The sequence below is a fragment of the Protopterus annectens genome, chromosome 14.part0 (genome assembly GCF_019279795.1).
Source record: "Protopterus annectens isolate FY-2018-M chromosome 14.part0, PAN1.0, whole genome shotgun sequence".
Classification (NCBI taxonomy): Eukaryota; Metazoa; Chordata; order Ceratodontiformes; family Protopteridae; genus Protopterus; species Protopterus annectens.
Window position 1 is genome coordinate 1082341369 of NC_056748.1, and position 26279 is coordinate 1082367647.

Consider the following 26279-nt stretch of genomic DNA (forward strand, 5'->3'; position numbering starts at 1 on the left):
AATTCTCATGTGAAAATGTGCCAGAGGTATCAGAAGAATTGCCGCTGCCATAGAACCCAGAGTTTGAAGGACCAACCTGACTTGTACCCTTTTGCATTGCATGAGGATATGAACTTGCTGCCAAATTGTGGCCACCCTGTCTGGCGGTAGCCTTGCGGACATACTTCTTGTATCTAAATCTGCTCCTATATAGGTAATAGATTGACAGGGCAACAAGGCAAATTTTTCGAAATTTATAGTAATGCCTAGCTGGGCACAAATTGTAATTGCATAATCCCTGGCTTGAAGGAGTTGATGCCTGGTAGTAGCAGTAAGGAGCAAGTCATCTAGATATGGAAACACCTGGAATCCTCAACGCCTCAGGTGAGCCGTGACTACTGCCATGCATTTGGTGAACACCCTGGGGGCTGTGGTGTGACCAAAGGGCAGAGCTCGGAACTGGTAATGACTGGCTCCCAGCCAGAAGCGAAGAAACTTCCTGGAGCGCCCGTCCATTTTGATGTGATAGTACGCATCCTGAAGATCTGTTGAGCACATCCAATTGTCCTGACCCAAAAAGGGTAGAATGGACTGTAGCGTGACCATCCGAAACCTTGTTCTTTGAACAGACTTGTTTAGTCTGCTGAGATGCAATATTGGTCTCCAGTCCCCTGTCTTTTTTGGTACCAAAAAGAACCTTGAGTAAGTTCCGGATCCATGTTGGTCTGCCGGGACTTCCTGGATGACTCTTTTTCTAGCAGTCTTGAAACTTCTATGACTGCTTGGGCCCTCAGATTGGGTGGAACATCTGGAAGGGAGTTGCTTGATGATAAGGGGGGTTGAAAGAAGGGAATTATGTAGCCTCCGGATATAATTGAGTGTACCCATTAGTTTCGCGTCAGGTTTTGCCAGGCTTTTGGGTACAGTGAAAGTCTTCCCCAGACTGCCTCCAGAGGCGGGCAGCCGGGCAACCCTTCAGGGATGCCGGAAGGGCTTGTCAGAGAAGTATTCTCTGCTGCCCTGTTCTGCGGACCCCCTCTGCCACGAGGGCGGCGTCTGTTGTTGTTTCCTCCTCTGCCCCTGGAGGAAAAATCACTACGTGTGTCAGGCGAGGCTCCCTGGGATTTCCAAAACCACATTTTACCACTTCTGACCCTTGGGGTATGGTCTGGAAGGAGTGGAAAAACGGACTCCCATGGCAGAGAAAGTCTTGCCTTCCTGTTCACACCTAGTCAGAGTGTCTTTCACCTGTGGTCCAAAAAGAAAGGAACCGTCAAAGGGAGTATTGGTGAACGACACTCTAAAGGGTTCCGCAAAGTTACACAGCCGCATCCATGCATATCTCCTAAGGGCCACACCTGTACCTGTGGTTCTACTCGCACCATCGGCTGCATAGGAAATGAGCCTCATGGAGGAGTTGACTACAGAATTAAGGGTCGCCAGCTCGGAAGCCACTTTAGCTTGAGCCCCTTCAGTTGATGGATCCTGAAGGGTATCTCCGAGCTCTTTCAGGAGATCCCTCTGAAGCCTGGTAAAATGGCATAAGTAATTCAGTGACCTCATGGAAAAGGTCACTGAAGCAAACATTCACTTCCGATATCTATGCATGGTCCTAGACTCCTTGTTAGGAGGATGGACAGAGGAAGAAGTTTCCGCTAACTCCTTTTTAGTGGCTGCTGCTACCACCATGGCATCTACGGGAACACCCTTAGTAAGAAACTGTTTATCAGGGGGTGCAGTGATAAACTTGCCGGGTCCCCTCAGGGTTGGTTCCACTGTATCCGGGGCTGACCAAGCCCTTCAAGCCACCACTGACATTAGTAGATCGAAAGGTGGAGAAACCCAGGAGGTGGAAGGTCGGGAACTGAATGCATCCAGGAATACAGATTCATCTTCAGTAGGGGCTAGGGCATTCCAGTTCCCCCTCTGCTTAAGCATTTCTAGGATGTCCGAAAAGGAAACATCTTCAGAGGGGTATCTCGGGGACCCTTCCGATTCATCCAAATCCATATCCGAAGTGACAGACTCGGGGAAGTCAATGTGCTTCCTCTTGCACTTCCTCTTCCGAGGGGGCTCCTCTGAATGATCAGGGGAGGCCTCGGAAGAAGAGGAAACACCCAATGGGGTGCTCTGGAGTGCCAGTTCCCCACGCTTGGGGTCTGGAGGAGAGGCAGAGATTGCCGCAGGCACTACAGGGGACAGAGCCAGTGGGGTCGAAAGTGGAGCTGACTCAGAGGCCAGTACACTCCTCATGACATCGAAGGCGTCTCTGCCACGATGCAGAGAAGGCTCCGGTTCCGAGGAAACCAGAATCCTCCTCCACACCGAGGGAGACGGCTCCGAGGCCGATGTAGGAGCCGAGCTCACCTGCGCCGACGCTCCAAGAGGGAGAACGGGTTCGGACAAGGGTCCGATGGCACTCACCCCCCTCGGAGCCGACGAGGGAGTCTCGGCGCCCAGATCCCTCGACGGACGGCACCATCGAGGGGATCAGAGCCGATGACGGAACCAAAGGAGAAATTGTTATCGGAGCTGACGGTTCCACGATTCGAACCCCAACAAACTCCGGCTCCGAGCTCAATGGAGTCGGAGGAGGAACATCAATAGAAATGGACAGAGCAGACACCTGTTGAGGAGGGCTGGACAACATTTTGGCCAGTGCCTGCGACTTCAACAACCTACTGGCCACTCTCTCCACATCGTGATCCGAGAGCCTACAGGACCGAGAAGAGTGGGAGGATCTGTGACTGCGGTCACTCTGTAACAGGGGAGACCGAGGAGACGAATGTATAGACTCTAGAGAAGGGGACCTTGGCCTCTTGTGTGTCCGCGACGGCTCCGAAGGTACTGCTGGAGCTGATGGGGAGGCAGTCTCCTCGGTTCAGGCCGGAACCAAAGTAGTTGGTAAGGCTTGGGCCAATGACAGCTCCGAGCTGGGAGACGATGATTTGGTCATTTTAGGAGATTTCACAGGCTGAGCCTTGGCCGGTGAATCCTGGGGCTTAAGAAGACCCCTCAAAATAAGCTTATTTTTGTGCTCCTGCAGAACTCTTGGGCTAAATGCAAGGCATACAGAACAAGAGTCCTGCAGGTGCACTACACCTAAGCAATAGACGCAAGAAGTGTGCCCATCTGTCAGAGACAATTTCTGGCAGCATGAGTCACAATTCTTGAATCCAGACACCTTGGATTCTTTAGACATATCCACAACTAGACAGATACTACACTGAGTTGTTTTGGCCAAAAGGCCGAACAGCAGAACTAATACTAAACACTATCCACCAACAAAACAAAAAACACACAGTGTACTACAGTTAAAGATAGTTTTTTTTTTTTTTTTTTTTTTAAACTAGGAAGCCTCTAACTTGGCTACCTAACAATCAGAAAGAAGAAAAGGCTTAAACTAAGATGCTACCTACAAGAGGGAAAGGGGGGGGGGGAGAACTCCCCAATAAAAACAAGTTCTAAGGGAAAGCTACAAATACACTAAACTACAACAAACTAGTTATCGACTACTATTTTAAACAATAAACTACCAGAAAAACCCTAATCTAACAGAAAAAGCAGTTCAATAAAACTTATACAAGCCTGAGCCAGTAACAATGAACCTCGCAGCTGAAGCGGCAAACAAGATCTGGGTAGCTAGCGCTAGGCATCATGGAATAAGGGGTAGCCTCGAGCCAGTAAACAGCTCTCGAGCTATAGAAGATGGCCGAGTCAGTGCCGAGGATTGGCTCCGATCCCAACAAGCAAGAAACGAAGGCGAGATAGACAACTTAACATTAATTGTTTTACAAGACAATAATTATTAAGAGAGTTTAAAATGCAGGCTCAATAAGATTGGCAGTTGGTGCAGAGGATTAAAACTGTGTGATGTAGTTCTCCAAAGCTGATTACAGCCACCTGAGGGATGGTATAAACAGTTTCACAGCCCCCTCCTCCTCTGTAGGAACTGGCACAAACATCCAACACTATACCAAAGCACTATAAGAGCATTTATATAGATGCATGGAATCAGGAATACCCGGAAAGGACTAAATCATCGTCCATAAGGAAGAGTAAACCTGTCTGGTGGACATCTGCAATAGAAAACTCTATAACAAAAGGAAAAAAAGTGCTGTCCAAGACCAAGAAGGAGCAGGTGCCCAACTGGAAGTAATGTCTCCTTAGTCTAAGCAAGCAAATAAGAGCACTAGTGAAATCCTCCAAAGCAAACTTGGAGTCCAAATTGGCCACATCTACTAGAGGCAATCACAAGGTCTTCTTCACATATGTCCGCAACCTCAAAGGAAGCACCCAGATCTGTTTAGAACTGGTGGTCAAGGACACCACATATAAAAATGCTGTAGCTATAGCAAAGTTGCTGGCTGACAGATTCAACAAAAACATTACCCCTCTGTCCCCATGTGTAAATCAGGACATCCCCAGTACCTGCCCCCTTCCTCTTATAAATAGGGAACAGGTCATCACTGCTCTATCAAAGGCAAAAATACAGCCTCCATGCGACTCGATAACATCCCAGGCTGCATCCCACGTGAGCTCAGGCAGAAACATGAAGCACCATTAGGCACATGATTCAACCAAAGCCTGAGTACCGGCTTCATCCCAGCTGAGTGAAGGACAGCCACAGTCATCACTTTACACAAAGGTGGAGCATCCACCAATCCAGAAAATTAAAGACCCATCAGTTTAACTAGCCTGATCTGCAAGGCCGTGGAACAGATTATCATGGGCCTCATTAACGAGGACACTGGTAACCTCCAAACACTTGATCCCACACAGTTTCGCTTCATCAGGGGGAGGTCATGTCTGCTAAATTTGCTTGACTTCTTTGAGACAGTCACCAAAGCCATGGATGAGCAGAAGATGGTGCACACCGCCTACCTTGACCTGGCCAACACATTTGATACTATTCCCCACTCGGGCATAACAGATAAACTCTCTCAACTAGGTATCAATCCATATGTAACTATATGGGTGGCAAATTGGCTTACAGATAGAACCCACTTAGTCAAAATAGGGGAAGCCACCTCAGGCAGTAGACCCATAACAAGTGGCGTACCCCGATTTTCAGTCTTGGGGCCTTTATTTGGGATATGCTTTTCTGAGGTGCAGGCCAAAACCAGTGGGCTATGGCTGACCAAGTTTGCAGATGAATGCAAGCAGGGTACTGTCATCAATTCCCCTAGTGATGTAGACATCCTCCAAGAGGGTCTCACTCAGACAAATGATCGGTGCCAGAAACATGGCCTCAAGCTGAATACTAAAAAATGCATCATCATCCTTTTCGGGGAGAGTGACATCCCAAAATTATCACATTAATAACAACATCCTAAGCATGCAATCAGTCGTGAGGGATTTGGGCACTCAGGTTGATAGCAACCTGACTTTTGACCACCACGCTGCTTCTGTTGCACAGAAAGCCTTCTACATGGCCCACCTCATAAGTAAAGGTATCTCATCCAGAGACAGGGAGGTCAAAACATCCCTGTATTCTTCCCTTATAAGGCCTATTACTGAGCACAATGCCCCTATCTGCATGTACCTCGCAAAGCAAATGCAGCAGCTGGAGAGACCACAGAGGTTCCTCACCAGGAGAATCCAGGGCCTCAAACATCTACCATACACGGATAGGCTAAAAGCCATATCCCTCTACTCAGTTTCATACATACTCCTCAGAAGTGACCTCTGTCTGGCATACAAAGCGATCATGGACCCTACCTTGATGGGACTACTGCATATCCGCAAGTCAAGCTCCACGCGAGTAGTCTACATGTGCAGACTCAACCTGGTCTGTGACATCAGCAAGACTTGTTGGTGGGACAGATTTGTGTCCCAGAGCCTCCCCATCTATGGAATAGACTCCCTCTCCACATCAGAGTACCTCTTTATTCCTTTTTAAACGCAACCTGAATAACTGGATGGGAAACAGAAAATATACCCCTAGGATTCCTCCCATGGCCCTGCTGGACAGGGACATCGGGTGCTGAGTTGTCTAAACATGGGCTAAACTCTTGGTTAGGCTTATAAGGGCCTCAGGGCCAATAGCCTATTAACCTCCTATGATACTATGAACCTGTGTATTATATGCCCGCTTGATTAGCTATGATACTGTAAATACATTTTTACATGCCGATTTATAATCTGTTTGTAAAGAATGTTTTAAAGACTTGAACAGTGTCCTTTTACACTTCTAACTGCGCATATTTGTGAAGAAAGATTCTAAAGGCAAACTGTCTCAGATTCATCTGACCTGCAGATGATGTCATTGGAATGTTGACAGTTGCTATTTGTTACTGTCAGAAGCTGCAAGACAGGAAGAAACATTCATAAACAGCTGTTGGTTGATTTTCAAAATATGAAATGAAAATTATAATTAGAACGGTTATGACAGGCTAGTCTATAAAAAGCCTGCTGAAGACAGTTAACAGTCAGTTGTCAGTTACAAAATGTCAGTTGTTAGTTGTCAGTTAACAAGCTGTGAGCTGATCACAGATGTACTGTGCAGGGGATACCTAATAGGACTCGCCAAGAACTGTAAGCCTACCTTTGCTCTATTGTAATAATTTAATTTAGATCAGGGAGAGTGTTCTTCAATCAGATAAGAATTTATAACTAATCAATTAGATCAGTTAGAGTTTTTCTAAATGTTGGATAACTATCCTTCAGTACTGATTTCATTTTCCTGGTGATTGACTTTTGTTTGTTTATTGGAAATTACTGTTTTATATTTTTAATTATTTTGCTCACTATTAAATATTTTTATTAACTTGCATATTAACTTACATTGTGGCTGGTTTTCTTTAGTGATTTGAGAATGCTTATACTTGCCGTGATAACTTCCCAGGCCACTCTGAAAGCCTGGCTGCTTAGGTCGTTTACTATTTGTTTTAATATTTAATTTTCATAATTGGGTACCCCTTTAAAAAGGCATAAAGACACTCTAATTAGTGGCAACATTACCATATTATTTTGGGGAAGGGACACAGCTGGAAATCTGTATCAGGCTTTCCCAGAAGTGTTTGGATGTTTGAAATTTAATTTAAGTGTGAGTGTACCAGAGATTTTAAACTGGGACACATTGCAATGAAGTGTGTAATAAGGAGTTAAACAGAGCTGGACAGAAGTATACAGTCCAGTCCCAGATTATAGAGCATGTTCCTGTTGTGCTCAAGGGAAAAATGTAAACTATTACTCATGTTTAAGTGACAGTCTCGCATTAGAGTCAGTAGTGAGGATTGAAGCTCCTTAGTTATTGAGCCAGGATACTGGGAGATGTCACATTATTGTTGACAGTCCGGTGGGGTACTGTCTGAACATCACATTATTTGGTGGCAGCTCAATGGGATACTGTCTGGATGTCACACCTACTGTCTGTTACTGAGCATGTCACTTATCCAGACTTTGCTCCTAAGAAGGGACTGTATGTCCAGTGGGCCTACCTGGTTACCAAACAGGTGTTATTATTATGCACTAATCTTTCTAAAGCAAAACTCAAGTCTCAAATAGGAAGGATGTTTTTTGCAGGATATTTTCCTTTAGCACTGCAATCCACCTATTGGCTGTCAGCTAACTGTCTTCATCTGTATGTTCTTCAAGAAGTCTGCCTTCATTGAAATAACCCATACGCTGTTTAACCACAGTAGCCTGATGGCTTTTTTATTTAGCCTATCCTAAATAATGAAAGTTAAACAAATTGTGTGTGTGGTGTAGTTTTGATATTTTAACATTGCTAAAAGAATGAATAAAATAAATAAAAACAAGATTTCTGACAACAAACCAGTTTCTGTTCAGTCAGATTTAGGTTGTGTGGGGTTGCATTTTCATACTATTTAAACACTCAGCAGTTACTCCCTGCAATGAAAACTAAAATGAATTTATACTTCATGAAATTGTTAATAATGCCATACTCAATTTGCCCCAAACGTTTATTTAAAAATGTTAGTGTCTGTGTGGGAGTGTGAGATATACAAGACAGACCTGGCAATCTACTTCCAGTCTCCACTTACTTAGTAAACTCTGTCGATGGCAGTTGCTCTTCAAGGGGTGGGTGGATAAAGCAAGCCGAACTAATTTTGTATTGTACAATGTAAATAATTCTTTCTCATAAAAAATAAAGTGTGCATGTACTTATATTGGAATATACCTGCTCAATAATCATAGCAGCATGATCCTCGCTGCTTTTGGGTGTCTCATACAATGTGGCACGTAACTGAAGGCGATGAAGAAGCACTTCAAGAAACTCATGAGAGCATAATTTCTCATCCAGGTGCAGTGCTTTTTTGGCATGTTCAATAGCAGATTCTATTTGATCTTCATCATCTTCAATCTGTGCAATCTCTACATGTACTTGACAACGAAACTGAATCATTAGGCTACAAGAAAAATGAGATTATGTATTTGTAAGTTTACTTTATTGAAAATGCACTGCAAGTAACCACCAACCTGCTAAAACCTTTCAATAGCTAAAGCATTTGAGATCCTTCAATCAACACCTAATAACTCATTTTTACAGCTACACCTTCCCCAAGGATTAGCACCTTATGGCGAAAGCATTCTTCAGCTTGCCACTTTACAGCTGCACATCTAAATCAGATTATATCAAAAAGAAAAGAGTCTCTCCTCCACATCCTACATATAAGAAAACACAAAAGAATTGCAAATAATCCTGTAGATATCACAGCGAAGCAACCAGGCAGTCCCAAGGAGTTTAAAAACATAAAATTCTTTTATTGCACAGCACAAACACGGTAAGCGCTTTTGCTAACAAGCTTCTTCAGACCATAAAACTTAATGATGAAAAAACCTTTTATAAAAATTCAAATACCAATAGCCCAATCACAAGAGAGGAAATACAAACTGACTTGAATTAACCTTTAAAGTGGCATTCATACCCCTCAAACATATAAACATCAAGCAAACTTACATGCATACATAAAAACAGTGGAAATAAAAAATATATAGTGCACATAAAAAACATATATACATATAAAAAAGCATATGCTGTTTGTATCTAAAAAAGAATTGCAATCTCACAATGCTGTCACATCAGTATGTACACCTGCTTTAGTTCCAAGGAGATGGATAAGGCCCTCACAATTACTCAGATTATCTAGACTTGGGATTAAGCAATAGTCCAGGTACCACTGGATCTGACCAAGCAGAGACACGAATGAGGACACTAAGTGGAACGACAGTGACACATACTTGGGGATGCATGCTCCACTAACAGCAGGGACACTGACACATGGTTCTTAAAAAAAAAAAAAAAAAATTGTTTTACAAGATGAAATCTAAAAATTATGCCAATGAATCTTAAGCATAACAAAATCACAGTGATGACTGGGAATTCTAATTTTAGAGTAATATATGCAAAAATAAGACACACTGTAGATACAAAGCACTTTAACAGTATTATAAACAGCAAATATAAGAAGAAATACTGGCCGTCGCAAATGAATATGCTGTATTAAAATGTCAAATTCAATAAAAAATCCCATGTTTTTCCAATACTCAAACAGTCCAAATTTATGATTTTCTTTTATTTTCTTTGGAAAAGCAGAAAATCACTATCAATGATTAAGAGCTCCCCCATCAAGACCATCAATCTGCACAAATACGGCAGTCTCAGTAGCTCAACACCATCAAGACCATCAAGATGTATGAATACGGCATTCTCAGTAGCTCAACACGGAGTACAATTGTCTTTGGTGCTTAAAGATCAGAAGACACTGGCTTCTACTTCCACATGTGGTAACTGCATTAAATTTTCCAGTACTGACAGTGCTGTACAGCACTTATGAGTGCGTCATGCCCAGTACTGACAGTGCAGTGTAGCACTTCTGAGTGTGCCATGCCCAGTACTGACACTGCAGTGCAGCACTTCTGAGTGTCATGCCCAGTACTGACACTGCAGTGCAGCACTTCTAAGCGAGTCATGCCCAGTACTGACACTGCAGTGCAGCACTTATGACTGTGTCCTGCCCAGTACTGACACTTGTGTACAGCACTACTGAGTGTGTCATGCCCAGTACTGACACTGCTGTACAGCACTTGAGTGTGTCATGCCCAGTACTGACACTGCAGTGCAGCACGTCTGTGTCATGCCAAGTACTGACAGTGCTATACAGCACTTCTGAGTGCATCATGCCCAGTACTGACACTGCTGTACAGCACTTTTGAGTGCGTCATGCCCAGTACTGACACTGCAATGCAGCACATCTGAGTGCGCCATGCCCAGTACAGACACTGCAGTGCAGCACATCTGAGTGCGCCATGCCCAGTACTGACACTGCAGTGCAGCTCTTGAGTGCGTCATGACCAGTACTGACACTGCAGTTCAGCACTTCTGAGTGCGTCATGCCCAGTACTGTCACTGCAGTGCAGCTCTTCTGAGTGTATCATGCCCAGTATTTATACTGCTGTGCAGCTCTTCTGAGTGTGTCATGCCCAGTACTGACACTGCAGTGCAGCTGAGTGTGTCATGCCCAGTACTGACACTGCAGTGCAGCACATCTGAGTGCGCCATGCCCAGTACTGACACTGCTGTACAGCACTTCTGAGGGCGTCATGCCCAGTACTGACAGTGCAGTGCAGCACTTGTGTGTCATGCCCAGTACTGATACCGCAGTGCAGCACTTTTGAGTGCGTCATGCCCAGTACTGACACTGCATTGCAGCACGTCTGAGTCTGTCATGCCCAACACTGACACTGCAGTGCAGCTCTTCTGAGTGCATCATGCCCAGTTTTCATACTGCTGTGCAGCTCTTCTGAGTGTGTCATGCCCAGTACTGACACTGCAGTGCAGCACATCTGAGTGCGCCATGCCCAGTACTGACACTGCTGTACAGCACTTCTGAGTGCATCATGCCCAGTACTGACAGTGCAGTGCAGCACTTCTGTGTGTCATGCCCAGTACTGACACTGCAGTGCAGCTCTTCTGAGTATGTCATGGCCAGTACTGACATTGCAGGGCAGCACTTCTGAGTGTGTCATGCCCAGTACTGATACCACAGTGCAGCACTTTTGAGTGCGTCATGCCCAGTACTTACACTGCTGTACAGCACTTCTGAGTGCGTCATGCCCAGTACTGACAGTGCAGTGCAGCACTTCTGTCGGTCATGCCCAATATTGACACTGCAGTGCAGCTCTTCTGAGTGCATCATGCCCAGTACTGACAGTGCAGCACTTCTGTGTGTGTCATGCCCAGTACTGACACTGCAGTGCAGCTCTTCTGAGTGTGTCATGGCCAGTACTGACACTGCAGTGCAGCTCTTCTAAATGCATCATGCCCTGTACTGACACTGCAGTGCAGCTCTTCTGAGTGTGTCATGCCCAGTATTCACACTGCAGTGCAGCTCTTCTGAGTGCGTCATGCCCAGTATTCACACTACAGTGCAGCTCTTCTGAGTGTGTCATGCCCAGTACTGACACTGCAGTGCAGCTCTTCTGAGCACTTCATGCCCAGTACTGACAGTGCAGTACTTGTGCGTCTGTCATGCCCAGTACTGACACTGCAGTGCAGCTCTTCTGAGTGTGTCATGGCCAGTACTGACACTGCAGTTCAGCACTTCTGAGTGCGTCATGCTTCAGATAAGGTGTTAAACCTAGACCCCACTACCTATGCTGGTGGTTGTTCAGGTGGATGTAAAAGATCCAATGGCACTTACCAAAAAGAGTGGGAATTTCCCTGGTGCTTTGATTAAATTTACCATAATTAGTATGAATTACACCTTGGGTCTCCAAAGAAAAGATGCCATTGTCCTAGTGGGGTTATCCTGTCTGACAAAGTGTAAATAAATAGAATAAAAATGAATTTTAATGGAAAACTTGCTTTGAGGGGACAGTACATTTTTGAGTTAACACCACCTGTGAAACGTGATAGGCTATACAATGCCCACTGCATGCCCAGCCCCAAACCACTTCTTGGTATATGTGGAAAAAAAACCTAGTGCTTAAGCTTAACTTCTACAATTATTGCTCTCTCAGGTGGGTTTGACAAAGTGCAAAGGTCACAGATGATCAATAGGTAAGACAGGTAGAAAAAGTGCAAGAAAATGTTTATCTGTTCTGAAATATTGGATAAAGAATAACTTGCAGAAGGTGCCATTCTTTTAATTACTCGGAATTGTTCTCAAAAATGTTAATAGTGAGGTGCATGCAGTATATGTTAATGGAGATGTTTGCCATAGTATGCAATGACAATAAATATTCGAGTAGAAAAATTCTTTGAAATAATTTTGTTTTACAGGTGATGAAACCCAGTAGAAAACTGTGGTACAATCTGCCAACTCTGTTGACACAGAGGAATAAAGCCCTGACTATTATCACGACAACTCAACTTCAATTAGCTACTTGGACACCTAATAGAGCTGGTGCTGGCTTTCTTCTTTTTTGGAAGAGGATGTGGGAATATCTGTCTTGAGTACACATTCCTGTGGCACAATCCCCATTGCAGACAGGATAAAAATATTTGAGTAGTCTATTGGAGAAGGGTGTCCTGAGGGGTTACATCATTTACTGTAAGTGATAAATCCTCTTTCGTTCTTATGGTGCAACCTACCCTAGATCATGGCACTGAGCATGTACAGGAGGATTAGCATTTAGTAGACAAACCATTATCCTGCATGCAGATGGTAATACCCCCCCCAATCCTCACCTCCAAGGGAAGGAAGGAAGAAATTGGCTGTAAGGTCCTCATTCTAGGAGGAATGAGCAGGACAACTGAGTGGCAGAAAGGGACATAGAATGGGAAGCACAGAAAAAATACTATGATGCAGTTTGATAATAGGGTTGGGAGGGTGGCCTAATGGTTAAGGTGTTTGCCTTACAAATACAAGGCACAGGGTTTGAATCTCACAGGGGATAACTGGCTAGGCTTAAAATGGCTCGCAAGGGCAGTTAGCCTAGTACTAAGCTATGAACCTACAGTATCTTCTGCATTTGGGAACATCTTTCATTTATAAGAAAAATAATCATATGACAAATTCAGGTAATCACGTCAAGGACAATTAAATTTAAAGGTTCTTAGACTCAAAGGTGTTTATGATAATACAGTATCTTCTGCATTCGGGAACGTCTTTCATTTACAAGAAAAATCATCATATGACAAATTCAGGTAATCACGTCAAGGACAATTAAATGTAAAGGTTCTTAGACTCAAAGGTGTTTATGATAATACAGTATCTTCTGTATTCGGGAACGTCTTTCATTTATACGAAAAATAACCATATGACAAATTCAGGTAATCAAGTCAAGGACAATTAAATTTAAAGGTTCTTAGACTCAAAGATGTTTATGATAATACAGTATCTTCTGCATTCGGGAACGTCTTTCATTTATATGAAAAATGATCACACGACAAATTCAGGTAATCACGTCAAGGACAATTAAATGTAAAGGTTCTTAGACTCAAAGGTGTTTATGATAATACAGTATCTTCTGCATTCGGGAACATCTTTCATTTATACAAAAAATAATCATATGACAAATTCAGGTAATCACGTCAAGGACAATTAAATGTAAAGGTTCTTAGACTCAAATGTGTTTATGATAATACAGCATCTTCTGCATTCGGGAATGTCTTTCATTTATACGAAAAATAATCATACGACAAATTCAGGTAATCACGTCAAGGACAATTAAATTTAAAGGTTCTTAGACTCAAAGGTGTTTACTGATCTGTGAGGATCTTCAGATGACTAGCCCTGCATTCCCATGGTAATTATTGGCCCTTATATTTTGCAACATAAATCTCCAAAGATGGGCAGCACAAGTATATGTTGGGTGCATGTGTTTCCCTAGCTATGAGGGTCACTGTTGCTTAACCAGGGGTGAAAAAGAAGTTATGTACCTACCATAACGTTCCATGTTAGTTGTCCTTCATCTCACCTTCTTGCTGTTTGGGTTCGGAGCCAATCCTCGGCTCTGACTCAGCCTACTTCTATAGCTCGAGAGCTATTTACTGGCTCGAGGCTAACCCTTATCCCAGAATGCCCAGCGTCAGCTACCCAGATCTCGTTTGTGATAGCGCAAACTAGACAAAAAGTAACCAGTAACCTAAAACTGATTTACCAAAATAACAGATCAGAGCAAACTGTCATAAAATTACCTGGCATGTGAGCCAAGAAAAAGGAAATCAGCCAGTGAAACCATAGTGAACTCCTCTCAATCTTCCAGGAAGGGGGAAAGAGGGGGGATGCAAGAAGGAAGGCGAGATGAAGGACAACTAACATGGAACGTTATGGTAGGCACATAACTTCTTTATGTTAAGTTGCCCATCTCGCCTTCGTTCTTGCTGTTTGGGACAGCGTCCCTAGCACCTAAAGACCCCAGGTGGCTCATTGGAACAGACTCTTCAGAGCAGTCACATCCACTTTGTAATGAGAGATAAAGGTATGAGGGTTTGCCCAAGTGGCAGCTGCACAAATTGAGTCTATGGGCAATTTAGACTGAAAGGCTACAGACGTGGCTAATGCTCTAGTAGAATGACCTTTCGGTTTTGCTGGTAGATGTTTATGCCTTACGGTTACAAGTGGAGTCCCACAGGGCTCAGTCCTTGGCCCCCTATTGTTCGGCATCTACTTCTCAGAAGTACAGGCAAACATAGGAGGACTATGGCTGACAAAGTTTGTGGATGACTGCAAACTGGGTGCCATAGTGGATAGTACATTGGACACAGACATCCTTCAGAGGGGTCTCATGGAAACTGATAGCTGGTGCCAGAGCCATGGCCTGAAGTTAAACGCAAAAAAGTGTATAGTCATACCCTTTGGGAAAAACAAGGTAACACCAAGCTACCATATAGGTGGCAACCCACTAAGCACAGAAGAGGTTATCAGGGACCTGGGGACCCAGGTTGACAGTGGCCTCTCGTTTGACGCTCACGTTGCTAAAGTGGTTCGAAAGACCTTCTACATTGCCCACCTGATCATGAAGGGATTCACATCCAGATCAAGTGAGGTCATTGTTCCCCTGTACTCTTCACTTATCAGACCAATGATCGAGTACAATGCCCCATTCGGGATGTATCTCACCCGACACCTGCAGCAATTGGAGAGACCCCAAAAGTTCCTCACCAAAAGGATAAAGGGACTCCAAAACCTGTCATATGCTGCCAGACTGAAGAAACTCCAACTCTATTCAGTTGCATACCGGCTGCTCAGAGGTGACCTGTGCCTGACATACAAGGCCATGACCAACCCGGAATTAATGGACATGCTCCACCTCAAAAAATCCAAATCCACCAAAACCACTAGAGCAAGAGACTTAAACCTTAGCACGGATATAAATAGGATGTGCTGGAAGGATAGATTTATCACCCAGAGACTCCCCATGCTGTGGAATAAAATCCCGGTCCATGTGAGGCAGAGCACCTCGCTGGCTCTGTTCAAGAGAAATCTTGACCGGTGGATGGGAGATCGTAGGTTTACCCCGGGAATCATCTCTGTGTCACTACTGGACAGAGGCACAACAAACTAATGGGTACAGTATTTCTAACATAAGGGGCGGCGTAAGCCACATAACTTTGGGCTAGGCTTATAAATGCCCTAGGGCAGTTAGCCTAGTATAAACCTATGAACCTATTAACTGATAAATAAAGGCAATGGTGTCAGATAACCATTTGGATAAGCTCACCTTAGAAACTGGAAGGCCTTGCTTATTGTGGGCATAGGAGAGAAATAATTGGTCTGACTTTAGCTCTTTGGTCCTAAGGAGGTAAAAACGTAATTGTCTGTACACATCCAGTTGGTGAAGACCGTATTCTGCCTTGTTGCTATAAATGGGAAAGAAGACAAGGAGATCGATGGATTGATTTAAATTGTTTTCTGAACAGACTTTTGGTATGAAGGATGGGCTGGTTCTTAGAGAAACTCTATCTTTGTGAAACACCATATATGGAGGAGGAACACAGAGTGCTTGGAGTTCTGAAACACGTCTAGCTGAGGTAATAGCAACCAGAAAGAGTGTTTTCCAAGAAAGAAATTTTAAGGGACATGAAGCTGCTGCTTCAAAGGGAGGCAGAATCAAAAAAGTCAAAACTAAATTGAGATCCCAAGGAGGAGGTTGATCCCTCACTGGGGGTCTAAGAAGAGATGTTCCTCTCATGAAGGCTTTGCAGAGCTTATGAGACATTATGCTAGAATTAAGAATTTCAATATGAAAATGAGATATGGCTGCTAGTTGTACCCTGGTGGTAGCAGCAGCCACACCCGACTGAAAAAGCTCTGCCAGAAATTCTAGAATTTGATGGACTGGGGTTGAAAAGGGGTCTAAGTTTTTAGATTCTGCCCAGTAAGAAAATTTTTTCCATTTGCTAGCATAAGTCTTTCTCGTACTTGACTTATGGAAGGATACAATAATATTCTGAACTGCTGGGGAGATACTTAGAAGCCTGGCTAAGGTAGGAAGTGGAGAAACCAAGCTGTGAGCTTGATAGTCTGAAGGGATTGGTGTAACACGCCTGACTGATGAATCAACAGATCTGGCACTGGGTCCAGAACCCAAGGCTGGTCTAGAAGGTGAAGGTGAAGGTGCAGGAACGGAAACCATATCTGTCGAGGCCAATACGGGGCAATGAGGATCATTTTGCAACCCAATGATCTTGCTTTCTGTATGAGTCTTGGAATTACGGGAAAAGGTGAAATGCATAAAGGAGTCCCTGAAGCCAATCGTGGACTAGAGCATCCCTGGGAATTTGACCTGGAGGAGGAAGCAGGGAGAAGTAGCTGCTGCATTTGCTGTTGAGGAGGGTGGCAAATAGATCGCAGCAAGGGTGGCCCCATTTGTGGAAGATAAGGTACGCAACTTCCTGAATCAGAGACCACTCGTGAGGCATGAGGATAGCCCTGCTGAGTCTGTCCGCTATTATGCTGGATTTCCCAGGGATGTGCATTGCTGTCAGAAAATGTTGGGAAGAAATCGCCCCACTGCCATAGCCTGAGGACTTCTCGACACAAGGGGAAGGACCTGGTCCCGCCCTGCTTGCTGATGTACCACACAACTGACATGTTGTCTGTTTGGATCGCAATAGTCCCAGAAGGAAGAGAGTCTTGAAGAGCTTGCAACGCTAGGAGCACCGCTCTCATCTCGAGGACGTTGATATGCAGATGGTACTCGTGAGGTTGCCACATGCCTTGGACTGTCCTGCCCAGATAATGCCCCCCCCCACCCTATCAGGGAGGCGTCCGTGGTCACTGTGGTTACCAGAGGGGGTTGAATGAAAGGTCTGCCCTGAGTCACCAGTGGGGGAGACCATCCACCAAGACAGGTGTCTTTTGCATGTTTCTGTAATCAGGATCATGTGAGACATGGGTAGTTCCTGGAAGGACCACTGAGTAAAGAGAAGCCACTGAAGGACTCTCATGTGGTAACACGCTAATGGTACAAGAAGAATGGCAGCTGCCATGGAGCCTAGAACTTGCAGGACATCTCTGACTTGGGCCTTTCTGCTCTGCATTAGAAATTACACTTGTTAGTGCATAGAGAAAACTCTTTCCTGAGGTAACCTTGCAAACATCTGTTTTGTGTTTAATTCTGCTCCTATATATGTAACAGATTGACAGGGCAACAAGGCAGATTTTTCGAAATTTACTGTAATGCCTAGTTGGGTGCAGGTTGATATTGTATAATACTGTGTCTCTAAGAGTTGATGCCTGATGGTAGCAGTTAGGAGCCAGTTGTCTAGATAGGGAAAAACACACCTGGAATCCTTGATGCCTCAGGTGTGCCTTGACTAGTGCCATACATTTGGTGAACACCCTGGGGGCTGTGGAGGGCAGAGCTCTGGTCTGATAATGACTGGCCCCTACTCGGAAGTGAAGAAATCTCCTGGAGCATCTGTCCATTTTGATATGGTAGTACGCATCCTGAAGATCTATGGAGCACATCCAGTTGTCCTAACCCAGAACGGGGAGAATGGACTGCAGTGTTACCATTCGGAACTATTCTTTTTGTACAGATTTGTTCAATCTGCTGAGATCCAGTATTGGTCCCCAGTCCCCTGTCTTTTTTGGTGCTAAAAAGAATCTTGAGTAAGTTCCGGATCCTAGTTGGTCTGCGTGGCCTTCCTGAATGGTTCTTTTTTCTAGCAGTTTTGAAACTTGAATAACTGCTTGATCCCTTAGATTGGGTGGGACATCTGGGATGGACTTTTTTGACTTTAGCGGGGATTGATTAAAGGGGATTTTGTAACCTCCGGATATGATAGATAATACCCATTTGTCTCTTGTTATATTTTTCCAGGCTTTTGGGTACAGGGAAAGTCTTCCCCAACTGCCTCCAGAGGTGAACAGTCAGGCAACCCGTCAGGGATGCTGGAAGGGTTTGGCAATGAAAGTTTCTCTGTCACCCTCATTTGCAGTCCCCCTCTGCCATGAGGGTGGCGTCTGCCATTGTTGTTTCCCCCTCTGCCCCTGGGGTAAAAGTCACCACATGTGTCAGACAAGGGTCCCTGGGACTTCTGAAACCACATCTTTCTACCCTTCTGACCTTTGGGATAAGGTCTGTTAGGAGTGGAAAAATAGACTCCCATGGCAGAGAGAGTCTTGCCTTCCTGCTCGCACCTGGTAAGAGTGTCTTTCACCTGAGGCCCAAAAAGCGAGGAGCCATCAAAGGGAGTATTTGTGAAGGACACTCAAAAGGGTTCCACAAACTGACACAGCCGCAGCCAAGTATGTCTCCTGAGAGCCAGTCCTGTACATGCGGCTCTGCTCACTCCATTGGCTGCATAGGAAATCAGCCTCATGGAGGAGTTGACTACAAAATTAAGAGTCGCAAGCTGGGAAGCTATTTTGGCTGATGCTCCCTCAGCTGTAGGATCTTGTAGGGTATCTCCAAGCTCTTTTAGGAGATCCCTTTGAAGTAATGTAAAATGAGAGAGATAATTCAGGGACCTCATTGAGAAGGTCGCTGAGGAAAAAATTCACTTCCCATATCTGTCCATTGTCCTAGACTCTTTGCTTGGTGGATGGAAAGACTAAGAAGTTTCTGCTAACTCTTTCTTGGTGACTGCTGCTACCACCATGGCATCAACTGGCACACCTTTAGAGAGAAATTGTTTGCCCTGGGGGCTGTTATGAACTTATTTGGTCTCCTCGGAGTAGGTTCCACAGAATCCGGAGCTGACCAAGCCTTTCGAGCCACTACAGACATGAGTGGATTGAAAGGTGGAGAAACCCAGGAGGTGCAGGGTCAAGAACCAAATACCTCCAGGTATACAGACTCATCCTCGGTAGGGGCTAGGAAAGACCTAAGCATTTCAAGGATGCCCGAAAAGGAAGCATCTTTAGAGGGGGACCTGGGGGACCCTTCCGATTCATCCAGGTCTGTATCTGATATGACAGACTCAGGGGAGTCTAGGTGCTTCCTCTTGCACTTCTTCAACCGAGGAGGCTCCTCTGAGTGATCAGGGGAGGCCTTAGAAGAAGAGGGGTCACCCAATGGGGTGTCCTGGGGCATAGGTTCCCTACACTTCTGGGCAGGTGGAGAAGCAGAGGTTGGCACAGGCACCACAAGAGAAGGAGCCAATGGGGATGATAGTAGGGCTGCTTCAGGGGACAGTACACTCTGCATGACCTTGAAGGTGTCACGATCCTGAGGCAAAGAAAGCTCCGGCTCCAAAGAGACGGGAGTCCTTTTCCGCGTTGAGAGCGACGGCTCCAAGAGGGAGAGCGGGGTCGGACAACGGACCGATGCCACTTCCCCCCTCAGAGCCGAGAGAGCTTCAGCGCCCAGATCCCTCGATGGACGGAACAATCGAGGTGATCAGAGCCGACATCGTAACCGAAGAGGATGTGATCGGCGCAGTCGGTTCTATCAGCGCGTCCATGGTCTCTGGCTCCGAACTAAGTGTAGTCGGAGGAGGAATGGAGATGGAGGAGGAGGAATGGAGATGGAGGCGGATGGAGCCACAACCTGCTGAGGTGGGCTGGAAATGAATTTCGCAAGGGCCTGTGATTTAAGCAACCTGCTGACTACTCTCTCCATGTCTTGATCTGATAACCTGGAGGATCGAGAGGAGTGGGATGAAGAGCGGTGACTGCGTTCACTTCCTAATAAGGGAGTGGATCGGCTCCAATGAAGGAGACCTTGCTCACTTGTGGCTCTGAGGTGGCAGTTGGAGTGGAGGGAGGAAATGACTTGTCGATGCTAGTCGGTACTGACAAACTTGGTTCTTCAAGCCCAGGAGTCGGTTCCGAGGAAGGAGCCGACAGCTTGACAGACTTAGAGGATTTCACTGGCTGAGAACCTTTAGCTGGGGAATCCTGTGGTTTCAATAATCCTCGAAAGATAAATTTGTTTTTGCGCTCCTGCAGGAACCTTGGACTAAATGCATGACAGAGCAGGAGTCCTGCAGGTGCACAGCCCCTAAACAATAAGCACAGCTAGTGTGCCCATCTGTCAAAGACATTTTCTGACAGCATGAGTCACACTTTTTGAAGCCAGAAACTTTGGCCTCTTTAGACATGTTACACCACTATACTAAAAAAACAAGTTTTTTTTTGTTTACAGTTAAGGAACAGAAAGGAGAGCCTCTAAATTTAAATGGCTGTCCTGGGGGGGGGGGGGACTCTCTAATTTAAACGAGTTCAGGGGAAACAGAAGGCCTGCAAGATATGGAGCGATGGCCAACAAAGCTAAAACACACACAAGAAAGGTGATAGGGGATAAAGAACTATATCTAGACAAAAAACTTGACAAAATTTAAGAACAAACAACAATTATAATCATAGAAAAAACTATACTAAGCCTGAGCAAGTAACGAAGCAACCTCGCAGCTGAAGCGGCAAATGAGATCTGGGTAGCTGACGCTGGGCATTCTGGGATAAGGGTTAGCCTCGAGCCAGTAAATAGCTGTCGAGCTATAGAAGTAGGCCGAGTCGGAGCCGAGGATCGGCTCCGAACCCAAACAGCAAGAATGAAGGCGAGATGGGACAACTTAACATTTGGAGGTTACCCATCCGCTCATCCAAGTTACATTTGAATAGAGTAACAGCAGTAATCTGGTTTACGGAGGAGAAACCAGTTCCATAGATGTGATAATCTTTGTGATAAGTACCTATCCCTCCAGCATGTTCTGCTGATCTTGTACAAGAGATTGAGGTCCCTTGAGTGGGTGTTTCTCATACCACTGGACTACCAAAAGTAATAGCAGTCAGTACTGCATAGATTCTGATAGGGGGGACAGTTGCTTTGGCCAAGTGCATGTCACTGCAAACTAATTATATTCACTGCCCTTCAATCAGCACATCTGAACAAATGTTATAATTCCTAATGGACTGATCTGTTTTTTGAGGAGGGCAGTGCTGTTCACAACTCCTTAGAAATCGATGTACTGGGTTCTAAATATGCAGATAGTAAATATATAACGTTTTACAAGTAAGAAAATGTCATTGTTTCTTTTGCCATTTACCTGTTAATCTGCTCCAGGACATCGGCTACGTGGCGTAATGTTTTCCTTACAGATTTCCGTAAGTTATGCTGAAGCAATGGCAGACACAGATTCCACTGAGTGACACATGCCACTTGAATTACATTAGGTTCTCCATAACGTACTGCATTTTGAAGAGCCACATCCACTCTTTCTATCAACTTTAGTCGTTTCTGCATAAAACAGGAAACAAAATTAAACTAATGACTGTACTCGCATGAACTCGATTGTTCAATTTTTACTTCTACAAATGCTACAGTCAAAGTAGAAAGCCTAGTAAAGACAAGATATAGTCACTTGTCAGTCATAGCAGCAGTTATGAATGGAAAAGATTTACTTCCGCACAAAACAGTTAAATTATCAACACATCTAAATGCATATACAGTTTAAAGATGCCCCCCCACACACACACACACACACACACACACACACACGATTATCTGCTACAGGCCTTAAAAAGTTACAGAAAAGACAGAACATGAAGCGAAAAAGTTTATAATGTAATTTGCTGCAACTGCAGTTGTGAATTGTTTTAATTTCCCTTCGCTCACTTACACATTTCCAAGTATTCCACTCATTTTGCTCCCTTGTTATTGTGCTACAGTTAAATAATGAATTAAACTTTACTTAAAAAGAGATACGTCTTGGAATAGTTCACTAAAAACATAGAAAAGGTTTCATTCCTAGCACATGGATTATTTAACTCCCGTCTCCCAACAGATCTAGGATTGAAATATGTAAAAGACTCCTACCTAACTGGGGATAATGAGCTGCATCTAAACCAAGCGCCAGTATTTTATCGATAACAATAAAGGGAATAAATATTCATACAAACTGCTACCATTAAAGGAGAAAGACAATGAGAAAATGTTGTTTTACGTATACAATTTGTAATGTTCATAGGAAGCTGAAGTTCATAAGTTTATACTAGGCTAACTGCCTTTGTGAGTCATTTGAAGCCTAGCCAATTATCCCTTGCGAGACTTGAACCTTGCACCTTGTGTTTGTAAGGCAAACACCTTAACCATTAGGTCACCCTCCCAACCCCATGTATTGGTTATTTTGTTAAGTGAAACAGTCCTTTGTGGAAACTTTAAAGCCATGACATGGGCTACGGGCTATAAGGTCAAAGGTGAACATAAAATACACACACACACACATGCATATAGATTATATATATATATATATATATATATATATATATATATATATATATATGTATATATCTACATATATATATATATATTATTTTATAATACATAGTAATATGGGTCTATGTCTGCATCATCTCTCTTTCCATCAATGCCATTTAACAAACAAAAGTGCTGTGTGTAATAGTGAAAGCAGCACATACACTCAGTATATTAGAAAAGTAAAATCTTTTAATAGCCCAGTCGAATATGAATTCAGATGAACAAGCTGTTAAAAGTAGAGCTTGTAGCCACAGTAGTCAGAGATGTTTGTGTTTCATGGTTAGGAATCTCGAGTGTGGAAGATCTTACTCAGTTCTGGCTAGAAGATGACATACAACAATAATTACTCAGTCAATGATACCTACACTCCAGAAGATTACTGACCGATCTGTGACTGTATTTGTAGATTGCAAGGCAGCTTCCCCTGAGCTGTTATAACAAGTCAGTGAAAATGTGAAACCGGGCTGAAAACCTCACAGAGGGATTGTAGTTCTACTAGGGCCTCACTACCCTTACTCTATGCCTCACAAATATGGCCACTTTTGTCATACCACAACATGTACAATCTTCCTTTATTAAACTCAGAGGGATTGTAGTTCTACTAGGGCCTCACTACCCTTACTCTATTCCTCACAAATATGGCCACTTTTGTCATACCACAATATGTACAATCTTCCTTTATTAAATTAGACTACAAATCAGTGATATTTTCCTTTAAAACTAGTGGTACTCCCCCTGCAATACCTCTCTGTTTTATGACTTCTGAAAAGTAAACTATTTTCAATTACTTGATGATATAAAATAAACTCTACTGTTTATAGTTTCATAGTTTAGTACTAGGCTATCTGCCCTGGGGCATTTGCAAGCCTAGCCATAGTGATGTGACTTTCGCCACCTATGAAATGGTACAAAAATGCACAGAAAAGATTTAGAATACTGTGCCTCTGTCTAGTAGTGACACAGTGAAAGTCCCCTTATATAATAGAATTAGTTTACTGTGCCCCTGTCTAGTAGTGACACAGATGTGACCCCTGGGGTAAACTTACGATCTCCCATCCACTCACCAAGATTTCTCTTGAAGACAGTCAGTGAGGGGCTCTGCCTAACATGAACTGGGATCTTGTTCCAGAGCATGGGAAGCCTCTGGGTTATGAATCTATCCCTCCAGCATGTCCTATTCATACTTGTGCCGAGGTTTAAGTCTTTAGCTCTCGTGGTCCTGATGGATTTGGATTTTTTGAGGTGGAGCATGTCCATCAGATCCTGATTGGACATGGCCTTGTACGTCAGGCAGAGATCAACTCTGAACAGGCGGTATGCTACTGAACAGAGCTGGAATTTCTTTAGTCTGGCAGAATAAGACATATGTTGGAGACCCTTGATCCTCTTGGTGAGGTACTTTTGTGGTCTCTCCAGCTGTTGCAAATGCCAATCCTCTAAATGGTATCAATGCTGTTGCCTATGCCCCTGACTTATATTCTCACTTAAATATTTTATTTGGTGAGGATATTATCAATACTGCTGAGAAATTTTAAATCAAATCTCTGTATAAAACAACTAAACACTAATTTATTACTAAAACAAGTAATAAATTAGTGTTTAGTTATTTTATATGTAGTATAAACATATTATATAGGTTTTTTTTGAAAATATATTTTGTTAATAAAAGTTTGAAAATAGAGTCCTATAGCTTTAATATTATAATTGGACTTATGTACTGTTTTTTATAGGTTGGCTGTGTCATGTGATATTTGTCCATTTGTTATATAATGTGTTCATTTTTAATTAGAAATGTAGTAATCAACAGTGAGGAAAGGGATACTCCAGAAAGCTTTGTTTTTTGGTTAAAAATAAAGTGAGTTTTCTATCTTATTTCGTTTTTAGATAGATGCTCCACACCAGTGGTCATCCTCTCATTGGTCAGGTCTGACCATAAGCAAATCACCCTTGACATCCACATCCTACCTCCACCCCCCCAGTAAAGAAACCTCCTTAAAAAACTTCTCCAAAGCCAACTTCAAGCTACTGAAGTCAGAAGTGACAAACTTCACAACACCCACGCAGACGGGATATGGAAGTTCGACTGCAGAATCCTACACTAAGGCACTGTACGAGCACATCCACTCGTGCATGAATCATGCCATCCCAAACAGAACCAAGATGCTCTTCTCCAAAAAGAGGAAGCCAACCTGGTGGTCTCCTGCTATAAACAAACTAGACAACAGAAGGAAGAAACTGTTGCAGAAAAGAGGAAAATCCCAGGATGCAAAAAACTCCCTCACCAGCCTCAGTAAGAAGCTGAGATCCCTCATAAAAATCTTCAAAACCTAGTTACGAAAATAAAATTGCCAAAGATTCCAAAGACAACCACAAGGCATTCTATAGTTATGTCAAGAATCTAAATGGCAATGCTCAGATCTGCTCTGAGTTACAACAGAATGGCATTAAATATACTGATCTAAAGGATATTGCCAATTTCCTGGCAGATCGATTTAGTGCCAACTTCACCCCACTCTCACCCCCTAAAGGGCCCATCTCAATACCAAAAGATTGCCAAATTCCAATAATCACGGCCACACAGGTAGAAACCGCACTCTCCAAAGCTAAGAATACAGCATCCATGGGACCAGATGACATCCCAGGCTGTGTACTACATGAACTACAAAATGAACTGGCACCTCACCTAAGTGTGATGTTTAATCATAGCCTCACCTCAGGCTTCGTGGCCACTGAGTGGTGCACAGCTACAGTTATCATGCTCCACAAGGGAGGATCCACCTTGGATCCCGGGAACTACCGTCACCATCAGTCTGACAAGCCTGATTTGCAAGGGCATGGAACGCATTATCATGGAACTTATAAACAAAGACATTGGCAACCTTCAAACACTAGACCCCACCCAGTTTGGGTTTGTGAAGGGCCGATCTTGTCTCCTGAATCTGATTGACTTCTTCGAATCAGTCTTCAGAGCTGTGGACGAGGGTAAGGTAGTCAACACAGCCTATCTGGACCTCGCCAAGGCCTTTGACACAATCCCCCACTCTGGAATCATAGATAAACTTACTAAGCTGGGCATAAATCCCTACGTCACTCGATGGGTTGCTTACTGACAGAACCCAGACAGTAAAAGTAGCAGACTCCAAATCCAGCTCCAGACAAGTGACAAGTGGAGTACCTCAGGGTTCAGTCCTGGGACCACTCTTGTTTAGCATCTACTTCTCTGAAGTGCAGGCCAACACTAAGGGACTCTGGCTAACAAAGTTTGCAAACGACTGCAAACTGGGAGCCATTATTGAATCCCCAAATGATGTGGATATTCTACAAAAGGGCCTTACAGAAACAGATGCCTGGTTTCAGAGACATGGGCTCAGGCTTAATGCCAAGAAATGTATAGTTATCCCCTTTGGAAAAAAACATGTACCCATGAATTACCACATAAGTGGCAGGACACTAAACATCAAAAGTCTGATGAGACTTAGGGACACAGGAGGACAGTGGTCTCACTTTCGAAAACCACATTGCCACAACAGTCAGGAAATAATTCTATGTGGCACACCTCATCACCAAGGGCTTTTCAGCCAGTAAAAAGGAGGTCATTGTACCACTGTACTCATCCCTCATTAGACCCATTATAGAGTATAATGCCCAGGGCGGCCACGGTGGTGCAGGTAGCCCAA

General features: G+C 44.0%; 1 protein-coding gene across 1 annotated transcript in view; it reads right to left on the bottom strand.

The window, feature by feature from the left end:
• Positions 1-26279, bottom strand: part of CFAP46 (cilia and flagella associated protein 46) — a 3596153-nt gene that overhangs the window by 2966284 nt on the left and 603590 nt on the right. Inside the window, exons 12-13 of the mRNA XM_044056880.1 lie at positions 21392-21582; positions 8126-8354 (exon numbers count right to left, since the gene is read on the bottom strand). Coding sequence (XP_043912815.1) covers positions 8126-8354; positions 21392-21582 — 420 coding nt within the window. The remainder of the gene's footprint in view (positions 1-8125; positions 8355-21391; positions 21583-26279) is intronic.